The sequence below is a fragment of the Scaptodrosophila lebanonensis genome, unplaced genomic scaffold, assembly GCF_003285725.1.
Source record: "Scaptodrosophila lebanonensis strain 11010-0011.00,11010-0021.00 unplaced genomic scaffold, SlebRS2 tig00000001-arrow-pilon, whole genome shotgun sequence".
Classification (NCBI taxonomy): Eukaryota; Metazoa; Arthropoda; class Insecta; order Diptera; family Drosophilidae; genus Scaptodrosophila; species Scaptodrosophila lebanonensis.
In genome coordinates, this window is record NW_022060529.1 from 12,917,105 (window position 1) to 12,936,833 (window position 19,729).

The 19,729-nt window shown below is 39.8% G+C and overlaps 1 protein-coding gene across 1 annotated transcript; it reads left to right on the forward strand.

Annotated features, from left to right (window-relative positions):
- Nucleotides 1-991: 991 nt before the first annotated feature.
- LOC115619968 (serine proteinase stubble) lies at nucleotides 992-11,156 on the forward strand. Its single transcript, XM_030513004.1, has 10 exons — nucleotides 992-1,100; nucleotides 6,053-6,210; nucleotides 6,264-7,538; nucleotides 7,617-7,785; nucleotides 7,844-7,983; nucleotides 8,104-8,425; nucleotides 10,193-10,370; nucleotides 10,430-10,582; nucleotides 10,645-10,916; nucleotides 10,993-11,156. Exons 1-10 carry the CDS (start codon nucleotides 992-994, stop codon nucleotides 11,154-11,156), a joined length of 2,940 nt encoding a protein of 979 aa, XP_030368864.1.
- The last annotated feature ends 8,573 nt before the right edge of the window (nucleotides 11,157-19,729 follow it).

A 19,729-nucleotide genomic window follows, 5' to 3' on the forward strand; every position in this document is an offset into this window, starting at 1 on the left:
CTTGAATTTCGATGTACTTTGAATTTGGACTATTTCAAAGCCATTTTTATAGCTATAGTGAAAACTTCATCCACTGTGCCTTACCCGGACTCGCTGGCTTTTTAGTGAGATTGTAGTTCTTTAAGTAATTGCCGTTGTTGTTGTTATGTTATTGTTGCTTCCCAGCTGGGCATTAGCAACGCCTACTTTTTGTCGCTGCGCTTTCTTTCATTGTTACAGTTTATGTCATCATCATATCTGTACATTTTCAACTTTCTTCATTCATCAATTAGGCGTGTATTGAACTTTGGCTAGCTGAGAACAACACACACACACACACACACACACACACACACACACATACACATGCATATCGATGCATTTTCAAACAGTTATGTAAACGGATTTAAAGTTATACAACCGTGTGAGTCGTTAGCATGTTGGGCTTAAGACAAGCACCGAACTGCAGCTTTCTATTGCCTGTTTGGGTTACTTTTGCTTTCTATAAGCATTTTAGGCATGACTAACACACACAAACATATTACACATACGCACTGGTGAACCCAACTACAAATTGTTTATGTATCTTTATTTTTGCATATGCAAGTCACTCAAGCGGCATCGCCATCATATACTCATATCTTGGCACAAACCGAAAAATCCACTTTTGACTTTCACCCACTTGAGTCATTGGCGACGGCGTCGATGTCGGTCTCGAGCGACACACTCACCCAAAACTACGACGCACTTGCTGTGAATTGCTTTTGTTGTTGTTATTGCCATGCCCATGCCCATATCCAAATTTCAATTTTCTGTCTGTTGTTGTAGAAATTCCGTGATATTATTTAAGTGGCCGAGATATTAGTTTAATTTGCATTTGCCGTAAAACGTTTTACATTCGATGACTCACTTGGCAGTTTCCATACCTTTGCAGATGGACAGGTCGCCACAGCCTCACAGAAGTCAAACACCGCACAAAAGTAGAGCACGGAGCTGCTCCTCCGCCCCACAAATGACGGCTTCCCACACTCTTCAAATTGGCCTGTTGGTGGTCACCAGCCTGCTGCTGACAGCCACGCTCGCCAATCCGGTATTTGTGGATAATCCTAGCCTAGCTCAGTGTAAGTATTAAGCACTTCTTTCCACCAAACAGTTTGTTTATTCCACTCTGATGCTTTCAAGTGTTCGGTTATAGGCCAACTAGCAATGGGTAAATTGCTGGAAATCTACAAAAGATAATTTTAGTTTAGAGCGCGCTTTCATATCTGTCTGCATATTGCGCAGTAAATCTGACATCTCATCAACGCCAGCACTGCTATAAAAAGATTTTTCCTTAGAATCACTGCACTTTCTCTCACGTACGCTATTAAAAGTGGTTGAGGCAGTTCGTGCTTATATTTAAGATGAATTCTGTAAGAAACTCTGAATAGAAGTTTTCACCTAAAAAAATATAATTGAAATATTGAAGTAGATTAATATCTCAGGTTTTCAGTTTACCTATACAAATTATAAGTCCAGCTTCAGAAAAACTAGATATTATGAAGATAATATTGGATTTTATTTCAAAATTAGTTAAGTAAAAATACAAAAAGAAATCAAAGCCTTAGCCTTTGAGTAAGGTATACAAGTTAGGCTCGATCTCGAAACCTTTAACAGACAACGATAAGGAAAAGTCTACACCAAAAAAATTCATACTTTAGAAAATCTTCGAATTGGCTAAGGATTCTATTTTACTTGTAAATTCAAAGCAACACTTGAGTCTTCATATATATTTTTAGAAATGAGTGTAAAATCTTCAAGTTGGTTCAATATTTTTACCTTACTTGCTAGAAATAATAATACAGTTTGTCTTAAGCCTAAGAATATTCTAAAGTTCAATTAATTATTATTAACTTCAATTTGAAGATACATTTTAAATGCTAATACATGACTATAAAACTGAAGACGCACATTTTAAATTGTATTTGTGAAATTATCTACCTGTCCCAATTAATATTTAGTCCTATTTTCAAATCTAAAGTTAAAGTGCATTAATTACCTTTATTATTAGATCACTTCAATATCAAAAATCTACAAATAATTGTTTTAATTAAGAATTCATTTTAAAGTCATAACCCTTACGACGAATTCAATTCGATTATAAGTCCATTTAAGCATTGCACAAGCTTCCCATTCGATACAACTTGAACAAACACACACACGCACATCCCCCGTGCGTTTCTAATGAAAGTAATCAAAAATAATGAATAGAAGCAGCCTGTCGGTGCACCGTTCATAGATTAATTGGGTCACAGTCATTAAGAATCAAATTTATACGCGATTACAACTTCCTACCGCTTATGACACCAGCACCAAAGACAAACTCTCACACTTGCACTCATCTCAGCTGCCAATTTGTCTGTGAAAAAAGCCAAGCACGGACACTGAAGACACACAAAAAAACCCAGAATATTTTTGTAGAAATACCATTTAAGGAGTATTATAACAACAACAACAGAAATAAAAGCCATGGCAACGGCGACAATGGCAACAATGGGCATATGCGAGTGAGAGATGAAAATAAAACTACAAAACTTTCTTATAAAAGCCAGCCAAGCCGCACCGTCAAACAGTCTAACCGTCAGATCGTCAATGAGCCGAAGCGTCAAACAACCCAACATCAGACGCGTTGTCAGTGTAAGCGAGCAAAAGCAATTGAGGTCAACCGTCAAAGAATGTTGCCATAAAATGAGCAAGCAAGCAATCGCTGGCCAAGTCAGTCGGCTGCCTGGCTAGGCAGCAACAAGAAAGCGTGCCGTGCCGTGCCGTGGCGTGGCGGTGGCTGCGGCTGCGGTGGCGAGAATTTCATTTTTATGACTGGACCGACCAAAAACAAAAAAGGCACAAAGTATACCCGTACATACATGGCTGTGATGATGGGAAGAAGCAGCCAGGCGGCTGCAGAAAGCGGAAAGTAAATTGACGCCAAGTGAAAGGGAAATAAATAAAAACAACACCAACGACTGCGCAAACATGGCACATCAACAAATGTTATTGTTGCTGCTGTCGTTGTTGTTGCAGCAACAATAAGAAATGAATTGTAGCCTGACGCTGAACTCATTCTCAGGAGCTGCCCGCGTGGTCAGTCTAATATAATGCTTGAGGTCGTTGCGGACCCAGCGACCCACTTTTTGTTCTTCACCCACAACTTAAAATTGTCAAACAGAATGTCGGACGGATGAAGAAGAGCGAGCCGCGCATTTGGATGCCAAAAACGAATTTCCTACATACGAGTATGTAAATATGTATGTACATGCAATGCGCCGAATGTGCGGGCCGGGCGCTTGTCCGGGCTCTGCAAGTGTTGTTGGCTAGCGAAACATACATACATACATACATACGAGTATGCTAAGAGGTTGACCCAAAAACCACAACACGAAATGCAAACAGAGCGACAACTACGCTGACGATAGCACCACAAATACAAATACAAGCACCAGCACCAACGATCCACCCGCTTCGTCAACAGCAACAATAAAAGCAATAGAAGAAGCAGAAAGAGAAAAAGCTGCCAGTTCAGTCTGCCGCAGTCGTCGTCTGCGTCTGCGCCACCGCCACCGTCACCGTCCAAGCCGACGTCGTGCCGACGCTGGCGTCGCTGCCTTTTATGAAACGTGACAACGTTTAGCCTTAAATATAACTTATGTGAGTTTGTTTGCTTCTCTCTGGCACTCTCACGCTTGTTGTTATTTATTTATGTTTCGGTTTTAGTTGTCAGCATTGCAGAAGGCACAGCTAAGAGCAAGTTTGTGCCTTAAGTCTTTCGATTTGGGCTGCCTCTTTCACTAGAAAATGCTTACGAAAAGCGACGCCATCAAATTAGTTTATGAGAACGTGACAATTTGCGAGTTGTCAGGATTGTCGTATTAATTACATAACGCAGAAACCGTTAAACATCACGAAAGGTTCAATAAACGCGAAACACGCAGAGTGGACACCAACATCAACAGAAACACACTCAGGCAGTATTCAAAGTTGCGAGGGCTATAACAGAAATTCACAATAAAATAATGAACTTTTTTTTATTATTTTTGCAAATACTGCACATCATACATTGAAAATAATACTGATCAAAAGTGGCGTACCAACGAGTATGTAAAATATCAACAACTCTATTTTACTTACGATTCTGAGGGATATTCTTAAAAAAAGGGAATTGCACAACGAAATAAATTCGCTATCATATTATATAGGTCAATATATAAATAGGTACATATAGAGCACTTCTGTATAATTTATTAAATTCAAATTTAATGAATAATGAGAAACATTTAATACATTTTCAATATTATTTAGTATACAAATTGAAATAATAATAAATAATTAAACAAATACGAATAATTTATTATCAATAAAAACAATATCCAATTTATAAAAAATAATATATTATTATATAAATAATAAAACAAATACGAATAATTTATTACAAATAATTTATTATCAATAAAAACAATATCCAATTTATAAAAAATAATATATTATTATATAAATACATTGAAAATAAATACATTAAATAAACAATCATTTTTGTGCCATAATAATGGTAAACCTTTATTATCCGAAAGATAACACTACTATAAATTGCATAATATTTGTAAAAATCTAAAATATAGTAGGCATGGAAAACCTCATATAGACAATGTAAATATTGAATTTATGAAGACGAACCATTGTTTTATGGCTCCCTGTTTGTGCACGATCAGTAAACAAAGGATATGCCCTGCCCTGGATTTGGCCGGGGACAGTACTCTCTGCCAAGCTAACATTAGTCTTCGGTATACGCCGGCATAGCGTGCAGCCACCAGGCCAGTTACCACAGTCTGACACACGGTCTCATTCTGTGCAGCATGGCGTGATAAGTAACACGTTTCGGGCGAGTTCGTTGCCTAAGTCTCTCGTTTTTAGATGCAATTACATAACTTTACAAGCACCAAAATGAATGCCAGACAGAAGCAGCGACAAGTGCTAATGCTTAACGACCGGCGGCTCGATTACAAAACTCCGCGATGATTCTTGAAAAAGGCAAAACGAGAAAAAATAAATAAATAGAGAGAACAACAAACAAGTGCGCCGCTACTGTTGCCTCATCGGACTTGCTCTGCCGTTGGCGAAGCCGTTGTTAAACTTGCTGCCGCTGTTGCCCTTCAGCGACGCGGCTTTTGTCGCAACCCATTTTGGTGCCACTTCATTTTCACTTATGTTAACTGTTTGCCTAACGGTACAACTCTGTTCAAATTGGCGTTCAAATTGAAGGCGATAATCGCTGCGAAGGCAACGGCATGGAACACCTAGCTAGAACACGCACAACAGAAATAGTCGCGGTAACAAACGGAAACTGTAGAAATGGTTTAGTCAAGCAGAACCTCCATTATTGAACCATCCGATTCAGTTAGTTGTATATATATATATATATATATATATATATATATTAATCTCTAAGACAGTACAAAGATTGTAGTTTTTGAAATAATTGTAATCCCGATTTTAGCCCCATTTCTTCATCTTCTAAAATCATGTACTTATCTCAAAAGAATTTGTATGATTGTTTTGAATATCATTTTTAAATTTTTTATACAGTATAGTGTTCCACGAAAGCAAGCTGCTGGCATAGCATGTACAGAGTTCACATTTACTTATGTCTATAATTTCGTTTAGGAGGTTTTAGACCTAGCATGGCATAAGCACTTATGAAATGTAAAAACCATCAGGCGTCTCCTGGGAAAATATGATGACCAAGTTTGTCTGTCATTCAATATTCTCGAGTTCAAGTATACGGCGTAGACAGGCGTTATATTCTTTAGTACCGAATTGCAATTGATTGCATTATAACTGATTGTGGGAGTCATTGAAGGTATTATTAAAATATTATTAAGCTAAGAGCGGGTTTGTGTATTTAAATTATCGTACTCATATGAATAATTCAAAAATGATGGATTACTACAAAATAAACACATAAAATATATGTATGTACATAGATTCGCAGTAGTTTGAAATGTAAATAATACAATCTTATTCTCATTCTATTCGCTTATAGTTCAGTCTGGCCGCAATATCCGACATTTGCCCTGTATTGTGCGTAAATCTGGCCGCTCAGGTGTGTGCATGTTTGCCATCGACTGCATCAAACAGAATGGAACGCATTTGGGTACTTGCATAGACCGCTTCTACTTTGGATCTTGCTGTGCTTTAAAGGTAAGTCGCACATTTCCTTTCAGTGTATTTTCAGTACCTACTTTATTTTTCAGGACGAGGCATCGCTATTTGCGCCAGACATTAACGACAACAGCATCGATCAGAATACCATATCCCATTTCTCCCACGAGTCCACCACGTTGCCCACTAGTGCGCTTTTCAAGCTCACCACTGAGAGCAGCACCTCAAAGCACCACCAGCAGCAGCACCACCAGCAACAACAGCAGCAGCAGAATCATGCCAACGAGCTGCTCAAAAATGTAACACAAAGTTATCTGAGCACCTCGAAGCCGATGATTAGTGCATCTACGACAACCATCCACCGCACTACGCCTGCACAAACCACACATAAGCCATCGCACTTTGTGGTGCGCACCACAGTGAAGCCGGTCCTCAATGCGGCCGTCCTTGGAGCTGCCGGAAAACCTACCACAGCACCAACCACTGTCAAGCCGCCGCGACGACGCACCACCACCAGCCCCAGGCCTGTGCACACCACAGCGCCAGCGATCGAACAGCGCATTGAGACCACCACAGCACCGACCAAGTTTGTGACCTTCCAAATTGTGGAGACAACCACTCCACCAGTGACGGAACCCAGTAGCTCGTTTGAGACCACCACCAGGAGGCACACAAAGCCGACGAGACAACGCGTTCCTATAACAACAGCGACATCAATGAACACGACCGCCGCCAAAATAACAACAACCACAACCAGAAGGCCAACAACGGCAACATTAACAACAGTCGCTTCTAGCACAACGCGACCGACACCACCGCTGCGCACCACCACAACAACAAAGCCACAAAAGACGCACTCTAGCAGGCGACCCACGCCTGCAAAGAAACCAGCGCCAATAACAACAACAACAACAACAGCTCCTATCAGCACCGCCACAATGAATAGCAAGCAGCCACTGCCAACGCATAGCAGGCCTACGCGTAGGCCCATAGAAAGCGGCGGAACCTCTTCAAATGCCACAGCCACAGAAACGGCAACAACGATAGCTGCACCTGCACGCCGCCCGGCGCCAGCAGTAGCGACAGCTACTAGCGATGATACAAGCACCACCTTCACGGAAACGAAGCAACCACAGCGGCCTACCCATGCGCCACGTCCGCGTCCGCAGCCAACGGCCGATATCGTAAAAGTGCCTGCTGTACTGGCCGATGCAGCAACAACTCCAGCAACAACGAAAGCTACGCGCCGGCCAACAAAAACACCAAGCACCACAACCACCACCACCACGGTGGAGACGAAAAAGCAACCGAGCAGCAGCTCTGGAACAACTACAACGACCAAACCAACGCGTCGCCACACCACAACCGTTAGCACCGCAGCACCACCTAGGAGTACCACCTCCACCCCCACTACCACACAAACGCACACACTAACCACCACCGAGGTGTCTTCTACCAAAAAGCCAGGTCTAATCACCTGGACCGACGTGGATGCTGAGCCGCACACGAATGCCACCGTGCCCAGTGCCTGGCAACCCGCCGATTGGATACCTCTGCCCACCCTAGTGCCACATGTGGCGAACAAAACGACAACAACAACAACAACCACAGCAGGTGAGTCGCTGCCGGTAAATTTGTAGCTCGGAATGACCTTGTAATATTTAACTTACAGCCAGCAACAACTCTATGGCTAATGCCACAGATAAGGTGATTATCTCGGTGGCTACAAGCGTAAGTACCAGCGAATCAAAGCCAGGCGCGAGCAATTCCACAACAACCACCAAGCCGCATAGAACCACAAAGCCAACGAAAGCAGCGACAATAACATCAACGCCAGACAGCTCGACATCAAGAATAACAACAACAACAACAACAACCACGCGAGCGCCAACGAGCACCACAGCGAAAGCAGCTACAACAACTACCAGAAAGACCACAACAACCACGAAAGCAACAACAACAACAACAGCCGCAGCATCAGCAGCAGCAGGAGTTGCATCGACCAGTGGCAGCATTGAAGAATTAGAGTCCTCCACGTTATCATACCCTGAGATGAGCACAGAGAGCTACATCAGCACCGACAGCGGCACTGGCACTGACACTGACACCGACACCGACACCGGCAGCGGTACCGGGTCCAGTACTGTGGATTATAGCGGCACTGGAAGCAGCGAGGACTACAATACAACCGCAGAGGCGGGGTCCACAACCGTAGCGCCCTCCAATGCACTGGAGGGCGTCGATTACAGAGAAGGTGAGTGAGAAAAACTTGTTCCTCGTGCAGAATTCTATTAATACACCAGACTTTGGCCACAAGACAAAGATGCCATGTGGCCATTAAATTCAATTTGAAGGCTAAATGTTGGCCTTGAATCCAACTTTGTGTTAATGGTGTACGCGTCATTAACGGTCGGCGGCAGGGCCATAAAAAGGGAGAGGCATGCACAGCCCCATCATTGACTGCATTTCGCCAGCAGCTTTAGAAAGTTTGCCAAAGCTTTTACTGCGCCGACGAATGCCCCTTGCCCCATGTCCAGCATAATTTTTACAGCAATAATTTACAATAATGACTACAACGTGCGGCATGCAGCATGCACCATGCAGCATGGTCATTGTGCCGCTTGGGTCACGTCTGCGCTTATCTGCAACAAATGAGTCAGGCAGCCAGACTCAGCTCCAAGGAAGACAGGCAAGCAGTCGCGCAGGCGCAGCGCACGCCTGTTGACCGATTTGTGTTTTCAGGTTAAAATCTTGATGCACGAAACGAGTCGACGACGATGCTGCTCAACAATTTGCGCGCTCATGTGCTGTGGATGCAGCCGAGGCTGTGGCTGCATGTGGCGGCTCGTAAAGTAGGCCGTTGACTTCCAGGCAATTTTTATGCTCGTGAGCATGCGCTGGTTGGCCAAAGTCAAGGTTTGTCCGTGTCTCCGTCCAATAGGCCAAATCATATTACATTTGCCACATGACTGAGTGGCCGGCGCAGTGATTAAAATGTTTAAAAGCCTTTTGGGCCCATTATTTTAATTGAGCCACAGACAGTGGGCCGATCTGAAAATATAGAATATAGAATATGCTGTGCAGTCAGCTAAGTTCAACGTTTTAACAGCAATTAACAAGAGTTGCCAACAATTTTACCAACAAAATTGCATATTCAAGAAATATTTGTATTCCAATCTTATAATTTGTGCCACTATTCCCGAATACTGCATAATTATATTTTATTTTATTTTATTTATTTTCAAATTATTATCATTTTTACACATTCTTTCCAAACATTTAATCTATTAAATAAAACAAAATATATTGAATATTATAAATGAAAACATATGAAATGAAAAACAATTTTATAGTATTAGTAATATATACATATATTACAGAATTTAAAGAAATTTAAAGATTTCCTTTCAAATAATAATACCAAGTTATTTAGCTACAATAAAAAACCCTTATATTTTTTAATTGTTTGTAGCCAATTGTTAGCAACATAAGGCTTTTAAGATTTTTTGAGATTCAAAATTTCCCCTTTTAAGGTGGCCAGCACCCGGCCCCAACTTAAATCCGATACAATGTCTTGCCTAAACGGGTTTAAGCCAACTGAAGGCAATTTGGAATTCTAAAAGAGTTCGAGAATGGGAGAAATTTGACATTCAAATGCTCCAAAACTTGGTGAATTCAACGCCAGCTTGAATAACGAAGTTTCCCTTTCAAATATATTCTTTGGTTTGCTCTTATTTAGTTTTAATATATAAACAATGAATTTGTCCCAGTTAATTATTTCATTTGAAAATATTTTGTTTAATTTTTTAATTATATTTTCACAAGTTTTATTTGCTTTATTTAACTTGAAGTCTATTGATCATATTGAAAATATATTTAGTTGTTCAGTTCAGTTGTTAGGCTAAGAAACGCAAGTAGTGTCCTAGTTAATTATTTCAGTTCTGGCCCATAGTGCAGTGGTGATCCTCTTGGCGGATCGTCTATTAACTCGACACTTATTGTATTTTTACGTCTTTTGCAGTCTGTGGCCGGCGCATGTTCCCCGAGCCGCGCATCGTTGGCGGGGCGAATGCAGCCTTCGGCCGCTGGCCCTGGCAGATCTCGCTGCGGCAATGGCGCACCTCCACCTATCTGCACAAATGCGGCGCAGCGCTCCTCAACGAGAATTGGGCAATAACCGCGGCGCATTGTGTTGACAAGTAAGTGACGATCCGCGTCGATGTGGACTGCCAACTGAACTATAACTTGTGCTTTCCAGTGTTCCGCCATCGGATCTGTTGCTGCGTTTGGGCGAGTACGATCTGGCAGAGGAGGAGGAGCCCTACGGGTATCAGGAGCGACGTGTGCAAATCGTGGCTTCCCATCCGCAATTCGACCCACGAACCTTCGAATACGATTTAGCGCTGCTGAGGTGTGTGTTTGCGATTATTGACAGTTAAAGTTGTGACCTCACGTGCCATTGACCCCTTGCAGGTTCTACGAGCCAGTGGTCTTCCAGCCGAACATTATTCCTGTTTGCGTGCCAGAAAACGATGAAAACTTTATTGGACAGACGGCCTTTGTCACCGGCTGGGGACGCCTGTACGAGGATGGGCCACTGCCCAGTGTGCTGCAGGAGGTCGCAGTGCCCGTCATCAACAACACCATTTGCGAGTCCATGTATCGTGTCGCTGGCTATATCGAGCACATACCACACATATTCATCTGTGCTGGCTGGAAGAAGGGCGGCTACGATTCGTGCGAAGGTGTGTGTTGTGAAACCGAATACCGACCATATCGGAACATTTGGGACTGATTTGTTTTGCTTTTTTATCTGTGCAGGTGACTCGGGTGGTCCGATGGTGCTGCAGCGCGAGAAGGACAAGCGGTTTCAACTCGGCGGCGTTATTTCGTGGGGCATTGGCTGCGCAGAGGCCAATCAGCCGGGCGTGTACACACGTATCTCCGAATTTCGAGACTGGATCAATCAGATTTTACAGTTTTAGTTCAAGCGACGGCGTCGCCTGTGTATTATGCTTAATACTAATCTTAATGCTGCGCGCTCGTCCATACCGCCGGCTCAGTGAATGTCTAGAGCATTCCATGTTACCCTTATGCCTCGGTACTCGACTCGTGCTTCGGTTATGACTGGCTGATGACCGGATGGCTGAAGTCGGCCATAACCCGAGCAACGATTTCAGCTACCTTCATACGCTCGAGCAATAACAAATGCAATTTCCCAATAAGAAGATATTAAAAACAAACACCACTCCATCGTCATAATTTTAATTTTAAAGTGCGTAGCTTAAATGCCTTAAGCTAGTTAGTGAATGTGATTAACAAACACACTAAAAGAGAAGAAGCATGTAACGTATTTATCAATTTTATTTTAATTTATTTCAATTTTGCTGTAAATAATTTTCTAAATTATTGCATAATATTTCTAGTTATAGGTACGTTTAAGTGAAATCCGAAAATGTCATCTTCGTGTATGTAGGCACTAAGCGCTTCTATTCAATGAAGCTATTGTAATTAAATTAAAAACGTATTGTAATTATTTATTTAAAAACAACAAAAAAAACGAAAATACACAAAAGTAATAAAATAAAAATGTTTAAAACAAGAGCTCTTATATTGGAAACTCTGAGAATGCAGCTCAATGCATTTTAGTGAACGAGATCGTTTATTTGATACAAATTGAAGGTTTCGTGAAATAAATATTGATGGACTACTTACTTGTATTACAAAAAACATGACATAAATAACATACTTTTTTTTTATCCCGAATCCAAGTGGACAGTACCCAACCATTTTATTTATTTATTCTTCTTGAATTGATTGCGTATTTGATTGAAAATCAGCTATGGATTAAAGAACACAAAACATATTTTGTTATAACAACAAACGGCAAAGGAATATGCAGCAGATTACTTATTCAAGTATTTATATAGACAAGTAAGATCTTCACACATCTTGGGAAAATAGATGGGAAATATACTTATATGTACACTTCCATCTCTTTTTATTCATATAAAACTGCTCATACACTTACCAGCTCAGTAAAAATATTATGTTTTTGCAAAAGAATGTATGTAGTAAGGAGAAGGAATCATCTCTGGCCATACATACAAGTATATGGTTGATCAGCATAGTTGGACGAATGATACAAGTATGAGGGCTGTTGCTTACCATACTTTTCTCCATAAGTTGCAGAAGTGTGCAAACAATATACCCTTACACTTTTTAGTGAAGGGTATGAATGTGCCTCATTAGGGTATAATCGTCGGTATTACTAGTAAATAGTGGATGATGATACTCGTACAATTCGAGTCTTACGAACCGTTGATGGAATTACAAGCCAGCCATTATTCCTTTTTGAAATCAAAATAATTTTACCTGAATAACCCATCGATTTGGATGTAGGTTTTATTAAATGGTTACTCCTAGTTACAAAGTGCGTAATCATTAGCATACTTACAGGGGTACCTTTCTGAAATGGAAACTCACCACATGGTCTTAAAAACTCACCACATGGAATCCTAAAAGCATGCAGCACTCTGTCAACTAAAAAGGCAGTCTCTTCAGGTATCTTAAAACTAAAACTGAACTTCATGCTCTTGTACTTGTATTAATGGAGTCAGTAAAATATGCAATGTTGCAAAGTCACAGCCATAAATAAAGCTCGCCAGACATCCGCGTACCAGGCAACTCAACAATAAACACTCAACTGCATATACAAGCTGGCGCATGGACCCTTCAAATGGCACATTTATATGCATAATGCATGATCAACACGTCGCAACTATTCCAACCCAACATTATTTGGCAGGTGCCACAGATTATCTGCAGGCAACGACGTGTATTGACCGACGGTGTCCAACATTCGAGGTGCTGCGACAAAAGTAAAAACTTTCTTTGCGACTTGCGCAAACGAAAAACAAATACATAAACAAATTCCCAAATGCACGTATATTTCGCATAAGCGACAATTATTATATATGCCGAGCATGTAGCAAACACGAAACACCAAACTCGACGACTCATCGCACTGGACAGTGGGCTGGGATATTTAAAATGTTGGGCTGTTGGCATTTCTTTTCTCACTCACTCGAGTGCTGGAGTCTTGGGTTCTGCATGATGCAGTTATTTGTCATGATAATGTGGAAAAGAAAAATGCATAACGCCGTCTCCGGTCTGTGGACAACCTTTAATTATTGCCGGCCTGCGCATTGCCAACAGCTTTCGCTTTCGGTGTCGCTTGTCCGGCAGTAATTTCTGACCATTTACATGTACATACTATCTACATAGAGAGAAGCCCATGACAGACGGCGTTTTCGTGAGACAAAGAAGTGTGGAGGAAGATTTCGGAGACGTTTGGTTGGCGGCGTGTGGGAGCAGCGCTTTGGTGGGTTTTCGGCCACTCGAATGCAACAGAAGTGCATGTCGTGCCATGCACTGAAGATTATAACAAACAACATAAGCAACAAAAAAATAAAAACATGCTTTTTGTTTCTTTTGCGGCGATATCATAATTTTGTATGGCGTTCACGTTTAGCTTTGCGTTTTTGAAGGCTGCTCACGGGGGGTTCATATGTCGTTCGTTCGCTGCCAGTTAAAGATTATCAACGGCTACAATCATGAAGAGTGCGCTCTTGAGGAGAAGCGGGTTACCTTTCCCTAGCCACCACTTGACAGATGTTTCTTGAATAGCCGAACATCAATTGTGGCATCCATGCCCCATGCATGCACTTTCACATGCCTTCGTGTGCCTAATGAGCCGAGTTTAGTACCAAATGATAGCCAATGGGCAGGTGCAGATTATGAGATTTGGCAAATTGAAACGTGCCGCTAATGTGCATGCAAACAATATGCTAACGATTGCCAGAGATCACAGCTTACAGCGCCTAATCTACCATCATGATTTTGCTACATATTCATACTAGTATAATACAACTAGCGAAAGCCGTTGTTTCCAACTCAATCAAGTGCCTTTACTACACTAAACAAAAATTGAAATGTGTGTGATGAACAATTCCTATTGGATGATCGAAGCTTTAGCTTTAAAAACTAATCCGAATTTGTTTCAGAACAACTCAACTATTGACTAGACTAAGAAATAATCTGGAAGAAAAAAAATTACTACAGACTCAAAGTACACAAATACCAAGAAAATCAAAAAAAAAAATGTTGCCAAGGACTCTAAGCTCACAAATACCAAGCAGGACAAGTTGAAATTAAAAGTTATTTTTAAACCAAATTTCTGAGTGAAATTTTTATTTTGTGTATTACTTAGCTATCTATTAAAAAAAATTATTTATATTATATATTTGAAAAGAAACAGTTTTGTGTTGCTTGGAAAAGCAAAATGGACTACAAGGCATGAATGCTGTTTGTTTATGGCAAATCAGAAAATAAAAGCCGACTTTATTCCACAGACGGAAAGATGAATGATTATATATGTTATTATTATAAATGTTATTATAAATGTTATAAATGTTTATATTTATTTTCTTGACTGCCGTCAAATCAGTTAAGTTTTTAGAAATGTTCTTCGGTTTTCTTCTAAGGTATTAAAAAAGTGTAAAAGAGTTTAAATATGTAAACTTAAATAAAAACTTGTAGCTTCGGGAAGCAAGTTTTTCGTTCAGTGTTTGCGCTTTCAGTTCAATCGAAATATGATATACATCGTTTTTCTTTTGTCAATCGGTTTATTGTCGGGCATGCAAGCAATTTGCCAATTTGGGCGATTTATGACTTCGATGTCATTATTGTGTTGGATCGGTTTTTTAAATATAATTTTATGCAATGCAGGTATGTGTTTGGGAAAGGTGAAATTTTATTGGCTATTACATCATTTTTGCTATAGTCTAGTAACAGGATTATTTAGAGTAAGATCATGTGCAGTGAAATGCCATAAAAGACACCCCGATAAGCAAGCAACAATAGCGTCACGCTTACAATACAAAATGCCAGCAGACAATACTAGTATGTAGGCAACTTCCCACAGAAATTGTGTGAAAAACGAAAGCGATGAAGTAACCAAAGCCTCTGGGGTGGAATTAATTTCTACAGAGAAGTTGCACAATTAAAACCTTTAAAGCAGCATTACAAAGAATTATTAATAGCTCTGCACTTCACGGCCACTACAAGAGTCAGCAACAAAAACAAAGTAGGCGAAGAGTTACTGAAAAATGTCAGCTATGTCTCCCTTCCAGCCGTTCGGTCATTTAAGCATGGCGATGGCGATGGCGATGGCGCTGGCGCTGGGCCATGTGCTCCGAATGCACAACAATTTGAACAGACTTTCCCAAGTACCAAGTACAATGGAAATGTTTTTTTTTTCTATTTGGAGGGGGACTGCTGCTCTTACAATTATTTATTTTCTAGCCAGATTTTGTGCAAGCCAAAGATTTATAGGAAGTGCCGCACCGTCCACTTGAGAAAACCAAAAACCCAGCAAAGAAAAAGAAACGAAAGTTCCATAACAAGTTCAGCATTGCAAGTGCCCGTCCAGCTGGGCCAGATCAACATTATTTTCTCTCTCCGAATAAATAAAATGTGTACAAAAACAATCGAAAAGTACTCTTGTCCAGCTTTTGAAGGGAAAAGTCATCTGCAGCCTGAAAAGCAACCGTCGTCGTTTCCACCATAGACGCCATAGCCATTCTTCTGCAGGTCTGCACCATCACCATCACCAGCACCCGCAGCCAAGCAACTAACTAACTAACTGGCGCTGCCCAATGGCATCAATAGTCGTATCGTTTGATGAAATCGCACCGATTTTAAAAAAAAACACATAGTAAACAACACAAAACAGTTAGTTAAGGGCAGCCCCCTTGGCCTAATAGATCATTAATTTGATCGCATCGCTCGAAAATGTGCCACAATGAATTACACTTCATCCGGTAATTATTGAGGCGATGAAGTTTTCGGCCAAGTAAGTCGATCATCGCTACCTCTTAGGTTTGTCTAGACAACCTTTATAAGCCGCCAGCTTTTTTTTCAATGCCCCCGGCCAAAGCGGGCGATGGATTTCTCATTGTCTACAGGTGCATCTAATGTTGTTAATATGTGCGTCAGATTTATAATTTTATTGATGATGAAGTGCCACTAGTGTTCGGGTCTATTAAAAAGGTACTTAGAAAGTCATTATAGAAGATTGAGGAACATCGATGCGTCGCCGATAAGTTCTTATATTCGATCATCTCGCTTGGAGCGCAATTATAATCCATCTATTGGCGCACTAACAAACAAGCAGATAAACAATCCGCAATTAGTATTTGTAGCCTGCAGCTGGATGACGCCCTGAAAAAATGAGTGTTTGAAATTGTAAAGCGAAAACCAGAAATAATTGCACAGGTTCCCAGTGAAAAATATGAACGTTTATGCCCTCTTCTTTTTGAATAACTAGATATATATTTTTCTAAATGCAATTTCACTTTCTATTTTCTAATTAATTGCATGGCCCACCTACACAAAGTGAACGTCATCGAGTCGCAGATAAATGGCAAAAAGAAGAAGAGGAAAACGAGCTGCATAATAAAAATATTTTCCCTTTTAATTTTCGCCAATTAAGCGGAAGGCGGCATCCCAAACAACCGCACAATAAAACGATGATTGCTGTGTAAATACCAACTACGAGTACACTATACCTGTAAATTGCCGAGAAGGAGGAAGTAGTTGCCAAAGTAAAGAAAACGCCAAGATGTGTATTCTGCTGGCCAGGGAAAGGTGTAAAAATATGTATGTGCGAACACCTCGCTGGCCAATGAAGATGAAAGTCGTTGCGCAAAATAAAATTACATTGAAATGGCTTAAAAATGAAATCATAGTGCAATTAGTTAAAAGCAGAGCCCCCGACAAATATCAACAGCAAAACACCATCTAATGGCGCACCGTTGAAAATTTCGCCCATTTAATGGCTTGCCTCTGTACGCTCTATTGTATAACTTTTGCGTAATTAAATAACGTTTGGATGTCAGGGGAGCAAACTAAATTATGCGGTTACAACTTGGTCGGTCCTCTGCGTGACATGAAAACCCCAACGGCCAATGACATGTGCTAATTGGAAGTGTAAGACATCAATGAGCAACGACAAGGCATAAGCGCGTTTTTTTTTTTAAATAATTTCCACTACGATACCAACGAAGGCTGCTGTTAGGTTTGAACTTTCAGACGCTAGCACAGTGGTTTCAAATTAATAAACAAAATAGGTGCATACATGATTTCAACTTAAACTGCATTGATCTGGAATGTTAGTCACATTATTTAAATTATACAATCTGTTCAAAAAGGATATATGTTTCAAAGTCAAAAATTTTATGTTATAAATAATGTTTTTGCAGTAAAAAGCTATAGAGCAAAAAACAATAATTTAAAGGCTGTGAAGTTATCATAACTATTGCTAAGCATTGTATTTTCTTTTAAATAGAAGTAGTATTGATAGTTTCTTTTTGGTGTTGTCATCCATTTTTGACTTGACTGCGTCGTAGAGAAAAGTAAAACCTTATACTATAATGTCCTTAAATTGAATTCAATAGAGAAAAGTCAAACCTTATACTATAATGTCCTTAAATTGAATTAAATTACTTGTTCATTGAACATAGGCCCTTTGAAATTTTTCAGAACAACATAAATAAAATAAAAACTTTAAATTGTCTACTATTCATTGAGTATGAGGTATAACAACATTGTTAATGATTTTTTTTTATGCTAACCCATCTTAGCAGATCTGTCCTAGTCCATAGTTTCAAGTCATTGTGAACTTTTTTCAGGTAATAACAATTTTAGGCCATTTACGCCAACTGAAATACAAAAATTACATTTTGCAGTTTCTGCTAAATCTACATGTTCATTATAGCAAAATATACTTACTTGACACAAATTGGTTTAACTAGGCAACGGATTTTTGACATATGCTAAGCAACAAGTAAGCCGAAAACATGGTTCATTTCGAAAGAGTTCAGAACGAAAATTACTTTTAGTGGTAAAAGAAAATTTCTTTGAGTGAAATAGTTTACATTTCTTTCGTTGTTTTAGACCATTTTCAAGTATTGTTCATGCAGAGTTTACGTGAATAAAGGAATAAAGTATAAATCAACTTTTAAGTCAATAAGAAGTGCAAACCGATGCACGAATTCAATTTTAAACGCCTTTGTTGTCCCCTCAATAATATTTATTCAATTTAATTGAACAATTTGGACACCAATAGGTGTATCTACAAGTTCTATGATATTTTTACACTGCTTGACAAGTGGCCAGCATTGTCATCTATTGTTGAGATAGTTTGGAATTTGGGACCACTGTAAGGCGGGCTGTTGTGTTTGCATTTCGTTAACGTGTCATACATTATTTAGTTAACGGTTGTTTGGCGCTTCATGTGCGTGTGTACGTAGACATACATACATACAAGTATGTACTTGTTGTTGGTCACTTTCATTTCTAATGTGCTGCTGAAATTTCTTTTCTTTATTGTTGCTGCTGCTCTTGTTAATGTAAACATGGCCACTTGCTAAAAGTGAAATTATTGCTGTTTTACTTAGGTGTGTGTGAACTCTTAGTAACTTCTGTAGATCAAACTGTATTTGAAATAGTCATAGCCAATGTGAAGGCCTTCGGCTTACCAATCGTAGCTCCGGCAACTGAACTCTGCATGCAAATGGAAAGCTCAATAGATAATGGGCCTGTCTAAATCGCAATAAGTTGAAAGAAATATTTCAAATTACTTACTCGCCAGGCATTCGCCGTTAAACTGTCTTAATTAATCAAAAACACTACGCACACATGCTCAAAAAAATAAAAAAAATTAATCCCTAATTTGAAACCAATAAATCAAAACTCGGCTCATCAATATGATTGATTAGCCAGCAGGTCTGCACACCATGTGCAACTACAAGGTTCGCCGACCAACGTTCGATGGCACGAAAGTCGTGAGCGAGCAAAAAATTATATGCCACGATCGCAGGGCAGACCCAGGTCTAGATTAAGTCCGAGTCGGCCATTCAACGTAATGAACTTTCGTTTTCAACGAATGGCGACGCAAAAGCACCAAAGAGTGTGAAAGGCGGCTAGACCGACGAAAACAAATTAATCGAACTAATAATGCCTAAGCTGCGAAATTTGTTCAACAGGCAGGGGCGCAATAAAACAAACGAATTTCGATTAAATCATGTAACGCTGTATTTATTTAAATGCAAATTTGTTGGCTGTGTTTGAGGTTTTAATTTTAATGGCGCCTTATACACATTTTATTGCCGTCGTGTTCAAATAAAGCCAACCACTGATTTCTTATCAGGCACACGTAATATTTACCCGCACTTATAAACCAGCAAAAATTCGGTCCTAATTATTAATAAGTCTTAATATTAAGACTTAATACATATGTATAGATCTTCAAATTAAATCATATATAATTAAAATTTTTTTTTTACTTAGTACTATATATCTAAAAATTATTTACAATGAGACAAAGAAATATTTAAAGTATTAAAAGGTGGTTTCGTTTTTCAGTAAAGTATAGTCATCCAATGGGTATTAAACACTCAGAATCAATAGCAATATCATTTACAATCCATTAATC